Consider the following 10985-nt stretch of genomic DNA (forward strand, 5'->3'; position numbering starts at 1 on the left):
AAAAAAAAAAAAAAACAATAACATCATCAACAACAAAAACAAGTAGAATAGAAAGAATAGGGAAGAAAAAAAAAAAAATAAGAAAAATTGACGTACGACAATAAAAACTCAGCAATGGAGCGTGTGGTGTTGAATCAGCAGGTGTACTATCACCACCCGCAGAAGGGATGGATGCGTGGAGTGGTGGTGGCGGTGCTCGATGCAGAGAAGAAAACAACAGTGGAAGACAACGTAACAGGGAAGAGAGAAACTGTTCCTTCTTCGGATATTCATGGATACATGGAACAGGCATTTGATGCAGAAGATCCTGATCTCTTTCATTTAAGTGATTTACATGTGGCTACAACGTTGTTTTGTATTAAACAACGTTTTGAGGAATTAAAGCAGCAATACTCACTTATGGGTGAAATGGTGTTAAGTGTTAATCCTTTTCAGATAATGGCATTCAACAGCGACAAACACCGTGAACTTTACCTTAACTCATTGGAACCGCATTTGTTACCACCACATATTTGGCAAGTGGCACACAAGGCCTATTCACAAATTGTTTTGCGTGGTCTTGGCAATCAATCTGTTGTGATTTCTGGTGAATCCGGAAGTGGTAAAACTGAAAACGCTAAAATGTTAATTGCATACCTTGGCCAGATCAGTTATATGCACAGCAGTAACACCATGCAGAAGAGTGTGGCTGATAAAGTGGCAGAGAGTTTAAAATGGAGTAATCCTGTACTGGAATCCTTTGGAAATGCTCGTACCGTACGCAATGATAATTCTTCCCGCTTTGGAAAGTACATTAAACTCTACTTTGATACCAGCTCTGGAGTTATGGTGGGAGGTGAGACCGTAACGTATTTACTTGAAAAGAGTCGTATCTTACTTCAATCTGAAGGAGAGCGTAACTACCATATCTTTTATGAAATGCTTGCAGGACTTACACCAGATGAAAAGAGAGAACTTGGTGGGCTCAAGACAGCAGAGGATTACAAATGTCTCAGTGGTGGAAAAACATTTACTAGACGTGGTGTTGATGGTAAACAATTAAATGACGCAAGAGAATTTCAAAACGTACGCTATGCTTTAAATGCTATTGGAGTTAAACCAGCTGTACAGAAGAGTATCTTTAAAGTACTGGCAAGTATTCTTCACTTACTAGAGCTACGATTTGAAACCGATCAAAATGACAAGGCAGAGATTGTGGATGAAGGTCCTTTTCTAACGGCCTGTGAGTTGCTACAGGTGGATCAAGAATTACTTCGGGAATGCTTCCTTGTTAAGAGTCGTTCAACTCTTGTAACCATTTATGCTAATAAGGCAGAAGCGGAAGGATTACGAGGTGCATTTTGTAAAGCCATTTACGTTGGACTTTTTGATCGCCTTGTGGAATTTGTTAATAAATCCATTGAACCACAAGGTGATGTATCTGGATGCAAATATATTGGTCTACTTGATATTTTTGGGTTTGAAAATTTTAAACGTAACAGTTTTGAGCAAATTTGTATCAATTATGCCAATGAATCTCTTCAAAATCATTATAACAAATATACCTTTATTAATGATGAAGAGGAATGCAAAAGAGAAGGTATTCAAATACCTAAAATTGTTTTTCCTGACAACTCTGAGTGTGTAAATATGTTTGATCAAAAGAAAGGTGGTATATTCGCTATGCTGGATGAGGAATGCCACTTTAAGGGAGGTACATCGGAGCATTTTACCCATAATTTATGGGATATTTGGGCAAATAAGAATAAGTATTTTGTACAACCCAAGAGTACGGTACCAAATCAATTTGGTGTGAATCACTATGCGGCATTAGTGAACTACAATACAGAAGAGTGGTTGGAAAAAAATACAGACCGTGTGAAGGAAGAGGCTTATCAATGTATTCTTAAATCTGGTGATGAATTTATTCGAACCTTAATGCCAGAAAATGTGATGGCTGACAGACGCAAGCAAACAGTGGCACTTCGCTTTCAGCAACAACTTGCGGCACTACGTGTCGAGTTGGAATCAACAGAAACGCAATTTATTCGATGTATTAAACCTAATATGGAAGCAAGATCTGACATACTAGAGAATGATCTTGTTGGAAGTCAATTGGAATCAGCAGGTGTGTTACAGACCATTGCATTAAAACGTCAAGGTTACCCAGTACGTCGTCTTATTGAAACTTTCTGTCGTTATTTCTATCTTATTGCATTTCGATCAACAGTAAAGTTGTACAAGGCTGGAAATTTTCATGCGGCTGCTGAGAATCTCCTCTCTTCTTATCAAAAACTGTACAACTGGAAAACGCCTAATTATGCTGTTGGGCGAACCAAGGTATTTGTTCGTGCGGAAGTATGGGCATCACTGGAGCGGTTATTATTACGTCGTAAAGGTTGGCTTATGCGACGCTGTATTCCATTCCTACTCCGATGGGTTTACGCCTATCGCGAGGCTAAACGTATCGCTGAAGAACGTCGACGTGAAGAGTTGCGACTTGCGAAGGAAGAACGCGAGCGCAGGGCGTCGGAGATTGCAGAAACAGGAATTACAGCGGAACATTTGGAGTGGGTGGAAACCCTCGCTACTCTGTTCCCAATGATGGATATCTCCACTCTTATTGATGTGGTTCTGTATCTCCCCAAACGTGAGGAATCTCTTGCCGCCGTTGCTGATATGCAAAGGCAGTGTGTGGACGGCGCCTTGCCATCGACCTTTATGCGCATCATGACAGAAGCGGAGGTGCGTCCATCCGCGATTGAAAGTCTTGTGCGTGATGGTGTGACGACGGTGGAGAAGTTGTCGCAGTGCGATCAGGCAACGCTGAAACATCACGGCATGACCGACGCGGAGGTGGCCGCCGTCACTCACAAGATGCTGCGCGAACAGTCGCAGCGGGTGAAGTTGGAGCGGCTGCAGAGTACGATTGGCAAAGTGAATCTCCACGCCGCCGTGGAGGAGGCAAAGCACGGCGTGATGATGCAGGCAGACTTCAGTTCGAAGCTGAACAAATTGGTGGAGTTGGGATATCCACGCAAACACGCCGTGTTGGCACTCACACACTACAGCGGTGATGTGCAGAAGGCAGCCGCTCGTCTCCTTCAAGGCGGTGTTGCCAAACACATTGGCGAGAAACCACCAAATGGAAAAAATGGCAAGTGGACCTCACTTGATGAACAAGTGCAGCAAATTGTGAAGCTTGGGGTTTCCAAGGAAAACGCAAAGCGGGCACTGCGGCGAACCAGCGGGAATGTGGATGAGGCTGTTCGACTGATTTTCCCTCCTGCTTCGTAACAGACATCATTTACATCTCTGTATCCCTACTCTTCTATTTACAACATTCTTCGCAACAATAATGTGCGTCGTGTGTCTGTTTCTATATGAAAGAAGTAGTGAAATCATCCAGGTAGTACCAATTAGAAATAATAGTAAGAAATTCAATTCTGTCTCTGTATTTGATTTTTATTCTGTTTTGTTTTGTTTTTTATATGAATTATGCCATTTCTTCGTACATAAAAATATATTTATATATGTGTATTGGTTGTGGTTTTTGGTTGCTCTGATTACCACTACATGGTTAAGAGCAGGGAAAATGAGTATCAAAGAGAGTACGATATTGGTTCTTTTGGGTTTTCACCTCTCTCATTTTTTTATTTGGATGGTATTTTCAACAAATTCTCAAGTGTTTACAAGATAGATGCAGGCAAAAAAAAAAAAAGAGGAAAAGAAATACCTTTTCTATTTATGTTGACCGCATCATTATTTATATACGTACTTTATAGGGCAAGTAGAAGGTAAACAAGAGGTAGATTGGTGGAGTGGCAATAGATCTTCTGCCCACCGTTTTATTACTCCTGGTTTTGTTTGAGCCGCGGCTATTTGTTTTTTTCTTTTTTTCTTTCTTTCTTGTATTTGGTGTGTGAGATTTTTTTTTTTTTTTTTTAATTTCTCTCTCTACTCTAGGGGTTTAAAGGTCATTGACATTTATCTTGCACTGCTTTGTGTCTCACTGGGAGGTGTATATCTGTTTACGTCTGCTTCTGCGATTATGTAACGAACAAAACGAACACTCAGAGAAGTTTAAAATTATACTCTCTTTCCTTTTCTTTCTTTCTTTCTTTATAATCACTTCTTCTATTATATCATGTATAGCAACCAATGGAGATCTTGGGAAGCGGGAGGCATAGTCTCATGTCTCTTGCCGCATCGGCAACAACACCAAGCGGTTTTGCGGCACTTGACAGCGTTGGGGTTGTGTCATTGTGGGACACCCGACTGAAACGAAAAGATTACGTACACATGACTAATAATAATAATAATAATAATAATAATAATAATAATAATAATAATTATACGGATAGCTGTGATTCAGGAAAGAAAAATATGGGAGAAGCCACGGAACTAATGTTGGCATCAGATTTACATATAGCTGCTGTTTTGGCTGATGATACTGTTACCTTGTATGACCTTCGTCAGCAATCCGTACTTCAGTGCTACAAACATTCCTCTGAAACTGTGGTATTCCTAAATGGTACACATCCAATAGGAGCCACTTCAACTCTTATTATAGACGAGAAGGGCGCCATTTTTCCATTTGATGTGAAAAATGGAGCACCGACAACGTGTCTTTCGGAACGGTATTTTGGTGTGGAAAAGAATCTCTCAGAACCATCATTTGGTTCATTATCGAATTATTGTTGTGCTTTTGGTTTTATTCGAAATAATGGCAATTCAATTTTGTCTGTTATTGGGATGGATGGCAACGGTGCCCTCTACACAGACCCATTACTTCCTTCTGTAAACTTCTCTATCATGGATGACCTGATTGCAGTTGATGGTCAGTTTGTGAACCCACCCTTTCCGACAACGTGTAGCTTTTTTGAGGACTATGTTGCTATTGGAAGAGCAAATGGGATGTATTCTATTGCTACAATAGATGATGATGGCTCTCTTACAGAAGTTCTTGCAGCCCCTGGCCATGCCTCTAATGGGCTTTGTTTTGTTTCTTGGACTTCTAGCGGTCATCTTCTTACTGGTTCTCTCTGCGGTGAGGTCTCCGCTTGGGATGTACTCGCACTACTGCAAGAGGAACCTTCAGAGGAAGAAGTGGAAGAAGGTGATCTTCCTCCTCTCATTTTGGCACACAGCGTTCGAGAGAGTACTGGTAAACACTCAATTTTGAACTGCGGGACTGTTTTGGGTAATGGGATGTTTGTTGCAGGTGATAGTATGGGGTTTGTAACATCCTGTCCTCTCTCACAGGGGTAAAGAATTTGGAAAGATATTAGGTTGCTGTTTATGGACCAGATCGATTTAATCTTTTTTTTTTTTTTAGTGGTACTAGTGGTGGGTTATTAATTGTAGAACACTCGACTACTTCTCTTAAATGAGATGAGCCATGTGTCCCCTGTCTTGTTATTTTCATCAGTACTCTGTTTTTTTTTTTTCCTTTAATTAGTTTAGTTTTATCATTCTATCACCTGCTATGAAGCATGGGGATAATAGCTCTGGTGTCTCTAGAGGGTCTAGTTGTGCCAGTAGTGGTGCTTTCAAGTGGGTGTACAATCTTGTATACCGTTTGCAACCGAAAAACGAAGCGTTGATGGACAATGAAGATGCGTATATTGTTGGTGTTGGTAAATATAATGGGACCCAAACCTCAGAGTGGGCACATAGTGAGACCAAAAGGTTTCTTTACTACTCTTATCGCGACCATTTTGAACCCTTGGAGAATGGTGCAACCATGGATACTTCTTGGGGATGTATGATTCGATCAGGACAAATGATGATTGCGTGTGCTTTTATGCGTTTCTTTAATGGTGGTAAGGCTCACATTGATGATGAACATACACAGGAATTAAGGGAAAAGGTCCAATTTTTATTTTCTGACGTACCATCAGCCCCATTTGGGATTCATGCTATATCATCAGAAGGTGTGAAACATGGTGTTCCATGCGGTAAGTGGTTTGGACCAACACCTCTCTCGAACACGCTAAGTTCTCTTAGTTCACGTTATTTGTCTACTGTAGGGGAAGGGCCAGTGATACTTACTGTCTCTGATAGAATGATTATTTCCAAACAGGTAATGAATCTTCTACAAGATTCTAAGCATGTGGTTTTGCTCATTCCACTAATGGTGGGAGTGGGTTTCATATCGGAAAAGTACGCAAAGGTAGTATTGCAGATTCTTGAGATGGAAAGTTCCATTGGTATCATTGGTGGACGTCGTTCCTCCGCACTTTTTTTATATGGACACCAGGGGAATAAGGTTTTCTACTTGGACCCACACTATACTCAACGTGCTTTTACATCACCAGAAAGCACAGGGACATTAACGAGCGCACGTCGGATGATATCAATAACATCCTGTGATACATCCATGGCTTTTGGTTTCTATATTGCCTCAATTGAAGATTTTGAGCTCTTTCGGAAGGAAATGGCGAAGGCAAACTCTCAACTTACTTTTCCACTAATTTCAGTTGTAGCTGAAGAAAGAACCGTTTCGTACAATATTGAAGTAGATGATTGTGCATTTAGTCCATGTGAAGAAAGGGAATAACAAAAAGAAAAAAGGTGAAATTGTAATTTTTCCTCTGAGTACCGAGTATAAGGGGCACTAAAAGCTCAAGTGTAGTAGATCGAGTATTTAGGGAATGAGTCTGCTACCCCCCCAGTATTATGAGTAGAATTTTTTTTTTTTCCAGAATGGAGTGATGGATTCAGTTTACTCGTTGTTCTTCTTTTTTTTTTTGCTTCGCAGTGTTTTATGTACACAACCTTTTGTTCAGCTTTATCGTAAATGTTTTTTTTTTCCTGCATTTCTTTTTTGTTTCTCTTTCTTCTTGATTAATCTTCACATGCCTATGCTTTTTCTTCTATTTCTTCCTCATCTAAACCTTTATATGTATATATTATTTATTATTGTGTTTCTCCCTTCTTGCAGCGTGCTACTCCGCTAGAAGGAAAACAGAAGGATGGGTAAGACTATTCTCAGCTGCCGTAAGGGTAACGGGTCTGTGTACCAGGTGCACGGCCACAAGCGCCTCGGACCCGCCAAGCTCCGTATTCTCGACTACGCCGAGCGCCACGGCTTTATGCGCGGTGTTGTGAAGACCATTGAGCACGAGCCTGGGCGTGGAGCCCCACTCGCCCGTGTGGAGTTCCGCCACCCGTACAAGTACCGCCGCGTGAAGGAGCTGATGGTGGCCCCGGAGGGTATGTTCACTGGCCAGTCGATGCTCTGCGGTGTGAAGGCGCCCCTGGCGATTGGCAACGTCCTGCCGCTCGGTCAGATCACGGAGGGCTGCATTGTGTGCAACGTGGAGGCAAAGGTCGGCGACCGCGGCACCATCGCCCGCGCCTCAGGTGACTACTGCATCATCATCTCCCACAACCACGAGACAGGCCGCACCCGCCTGAAGCTGCCAAGCGGACAGAAGAAGACTGTCCCCAGCAGCTGCCGTGCCATGATCGGTATCATCGCTGGCGGTGGCCGTATTGAGAAGCCAGTGCTGAAGGCCGGTAACTCCTTCTACCGCTTCCGCGGCAAGCGCAACTGCTGGCCCAAGGTCCGTGGTGTGGCCCGTAACCCAGTCGAGCATCCCCATGGTGGTGGTAACCATCAGCACATTGGTCACCCCTCAACGGTGTCCCGCAATGCTCCACCAGGACAGAAGGTCGGTCTCATCGCCGCCCGCCGCACTGGACGTATTCGCGGTAGCAGGGCCGTCAAGGGCGCATGGCACCCAGAGGAGTAATTCGCACGTGGTACGTTTTTTTATTTGGTTTTGATTTTTATTTGATAAAAATATCATTAAATAACAAGAACAATAACAGGAAAGAAAATATATATATTAAAGTCTAAAAATGGGAACTAAATATGATGAAAACCCTCTTTATGTTCATTATGCAAGAAACATTTTATCTTTTTTTTTTCTTCTCTTCTTTTTCTTTGTATTTTTTTTTTCTTCTTTAATGGTGAACTGGTGTGGTGAACGAGCTCGCTCTCATATTATTATAGTCATTTAGGTAGGAAAACATAAAAATAAAATGAAAGGTAATCTGATAGGGTGTTTGTCCACTACTAGTAGTAATCGTTGAATGTAAAAGGATGAATAAAAATCAAAAATTGCATCAATAACAGTATTGGAATTTATTTTTTTATTTATTATTATTATTTTTTTTTTTTTACCACCCTCTATGCTTATTTAGTTTCTCCCCATTGGACCTTTCTTGTAAACTACATAATTATGTCTAGGGGTGAAGATTTGCAATGCAGTGCCTGTTTTTAGAGGATCGCATTTCCACCGAGGGTTATGTGGTACTCCTTGGTGAGGCGTTCCGCAGTTCCTTTTCTGCAATTCGACCATTCCTCACCACTATAGCGGAGCCAACTTCACGTCCCTCACTAATGCATGAATACCGCATGACACCCTTCTCATTGGGTACAGCCGTATCTTCCAGTGTACCAGCATCCGAAGTAGTGGATTTTTTGGATACCTATGTCTATGGATTTCTCGATAAAAAGTTAGAAACACGACGTACCCATGTTTGTGACTTTATAGAGACATGTATGAGTCGTTACAACCTTGCTCGTATAGTTATTGAGGATCAACGAACATTAGTGGAGTGTGAAACCGTTGAAATTGCTGAAATGCTACTTGGAGATCCTGTTGTGCAATCACTTTCAGCTGAACCACATGAAGTTGTTCTTGAAGCTGGTGTGCTTCCCTATTTCCTTCTACGTAGTAGAGCAGTGGCGAGAGTTGTCGCGGAACGTTGCGTTTTCTTGGGTTTCCCACTTCAGCAACAATATGATTATGAAAAGGATGATAGTATTCGAAGTGTCAATATTATGTTAAGGACACAGACGAAACCACGTCCATACCAAATTGATGCTGTTAACGCCGCTGCATCTGATGGTTCTCTACGGAGTGGCTGTATTGTTCTTCCTTGTGGAGCAGGTAAAACACTTGTAGGTATCATGTTACTTTGTAAGGTTAAGAAACCAACATTAATCTTATGTGCGGGAAGTGTAAGTGTTGAACAGTGGAAAAATCAAATATTGGAATTTGCTAGTATTTTTGCTCCTCATACAGATGATGAGACTGTTTCCACTGAGAAACACAAGTCTAGACTAGAGGGAGCGGCACGAATTGCTTGTTTAACTGGTAAACAAAAGGACGAAATCACAGATGATACCGATATCGTTCTCACTACATACAGTATGCTCGTAACAGCCCATAAAACTCAAATACGTCGTCATATGAATCGTACAGGTGATACCACTAAAGGTGGAGAACAAAAGAGACGGCGACCTAATCCAAAAGAAAAATTGTTTCAGCCATATGGTCTTCTTATTATGGATGAGGTTCATGTTATGCCAGCTGAGACATATAAGGAAAGTTTAAGTCTTATTGATGCTAAAGGAGTGGTTGGACTAACAGCTACTTATGTGCGAGAAGATTCAAAAATAAGAGATCTTTTCCATCTTGTAGGACCGAAATTGTATGATGTTTCTTGGGAAACATTGGCATCAAGTGGATATCTAGCAAATGTGACTTGTATAGAAATTCTAACACCACTAACACGTCATTTTAGTCTTGAATACATGGAACGTAGTGGAGAGAATCAAATCTTGCAACAACGCAAGATGCCATTACTCGTTATGTTGGCTGCAGCAAATCCCAATAAAATGTTATGTGTTCTTGAACTTGTACAAAGACATGTTGCTGAATCATCAAAGATACTAGTTTTTTGCGATCATCTCATGTTATTAAAAGAATATGGAAATCTTCTTAGGGCTCCTGTGATTTGCGGAGAGACACCTCATCGTGAACGATTAATGGTTTTTTCAGATTTTCAAAGTACATCAAAATTAAATGTTATTTGTTTGTCTCGTGTGGGGGACGTCAGTGTCAATCTCCCCAGTGCAAATGTTGTGATTCAGGTCTCTAGTCATGGTGGTAGTCGACGACAAGAGGCACAACGACTCGGTAGAATATTACGTCCTAAAGCCAGAGCAAGTAATGGAAAGATAGTAGACGCATGGTTTTATACAGTTATCAGTACCGATACCGTGGAGATGGCCTACGCCGCCCATCGTACAGCTTTTCTCGTTGATCAAGGATACACATGTCGCATTATGGAATTTCGCCCTGATGAAAAATCTGAGAATGAATTCACTACTTCTTTAAATGAAGATGTTGCCCCTATTACAGAAGCGGGAGATATTGTGAGTATTAAGCAAGAAAAACTGCGTAATGCTTTCAAGGAGTCCAAACTTAAATGTCTCTCCATGTCTTCTTTACAAGGCTCTATTGATCCACGAAATGTTGACTACCAGTTAAACTTACTTTCCAGGGTTGTTTCTGGCTGGGAGTTAGATTACCATGGTCAAATGTTGCAGCGGATGGCATCAGGTCAAGATGGAGATAAAGAAGAAGAAGACGATGATGTTGTGGAGATTGTTGCTGACGAGGATGTTCTCACCGTTAAACGAGAATGGGCAGCACGACGTGGTGTGATTCCTGTTTTTATGAATCAAGGTGCTACCTCTCTGCAAAACTTGGTTGGTGTGGATGAAAATTTTGTCTATCACGAGCTTTAGTTGAGAGTTGAGAGAAAGAACATATATAGATTCTACTTTACTTGGCCAGATGCCATGTATTTTTTTATTGTTCTTTTTTCTTTTTACATTTTGCTATTTGTGATGTAAATGTGCGTTTTTTTCGTTCTTCCTTGTTTCGCTGCGATGTGTTGTAAATAGTTAAGGTTCCAAGAGAGACAAAAAAAAAAAAAAAACAATTACAAATGTGTTGATTACTGGTTAAAGGGGTGATCGCTCTTGTAGAGAAGATCAAACAATGCTGTTGCAGTAAGAAGGATGAGAACACTGATGTTGACGCAGCACCACCAGCAAAGGACTCAAATGACGGATGTGGCCAAGGAGGATGACGGCGGCCGGTGAGTCGTCGCACTGCAGATGACAGTACGACGGCAGG

General features: G+C 41.4%; 5 protein-coding genes across 5 annotated transcripts; all 5 read left to right on the forward strand.

Annotated features, from left to right (window-relative positions):
• Positions 1 to 114: 114 nt before the first annotated feature.
• Positions 115 to 3276, forward strand: TM35_000222790 (putative myosin heavy chain MYA2-related; the record flags this gene model as incomplete). The annotated part of the gene is made up of 1 exon (XM_029027326.1): positions 115 to 3276. The coding sequence occupies one exon, from the start codon at positions 115 to 117 to the stop codon at positions 3274 to 3276; it is 3162 nt and encodes a 1053-aa protein (XP_028881546.1).
• An 864-nt stretch (positions 3277 to 4140) lies between these two features.
• Positions 4141 to 5250, forward strand: TM35_000222800 (putative ubiquitin-conjugating enzyme; the record flags this gene model as incomplete). The annotated part of the gene is made up of 1 exon (XM_029027327.1): positions 4141 to 5250. The coding sequence occupies one exon, from the start codon at positions 4141 to 4143 to the stop codon at positions 5248 to 5250; it is 1110 nt and encodes a 369-aa protein (XP_028881547.1).
• Positions 5251 to 5467: 217 nt separating this feature from the next.
• Positions 5468 to 6541, forward strand: TM35_000222810 (AUT2/APG4/ATG4 cysteine peptidase; the record flags this gene model as incomplete). The annotated part of the gene is made up of 1 exon (XM_029027328.1): positions 5468 to 6541. The coding sequence occupies one exon, from the start codon at positions 5468 to 5470 to the stop codon at positions 6539 to 6541; it is 1074 nt and encodes a 357-aa protein (XP_028881548.1).
• A 415-nt stretch (positions 6542 to 6956) lies between these two features.
• TM35_000222820 (60S ribosomal protein L2) lies at positions 6957 to 7739 on the forward strand (the record flags this gene model as incomplete). The annotated part of the gene is made up of 1 exon (XM_029027329.1): positions 6957 to 7739. The coding sequence occupies one exon, from the start codon at positions 6957 to 6959 to the stop codon at positions 7737 to 7739; it is 783 nt and encodes a 260-aa protein (XP_028881549.1).
• Positions 7740 to 8254: 515 nt separating this feature from the next.
• Positions 8255 to 10591, forward strand: TM35_000222830 (DNA repair helicase, TFIIH complex, XPB subunit; the record flags this gene model as incomplete). Its single annotated transcript, XM_029027330.1, has 1 exon — positions 8255 to 10591. The coding sequence occupies one exon, from the start codon at positions 8255 to 8257 to the stop codon at positions 10589 to 10591; it is 2337 nt and encodes a 778-aa protein (XP_028881550.1).
• Between the last annotated feature and the right edge of the window lie 394 nt (positions 10592 to 10985).

This window comes from Trypanosoma theileri (genome assembly GCF_002087225.1).
Source record: "Trypanosoma theileri isolate Edinburgh chromosome Unknown TM35_Tth_22_V1, whole genome shotgun sequence".
Taxonomy (NCBI): domain Eukaryota; phylum Euglenozoa; class Kinetoplastea; order Trypanosomatida; family Trypanosomatidae; genus Trypanosoma; species Trypanosoma theileri.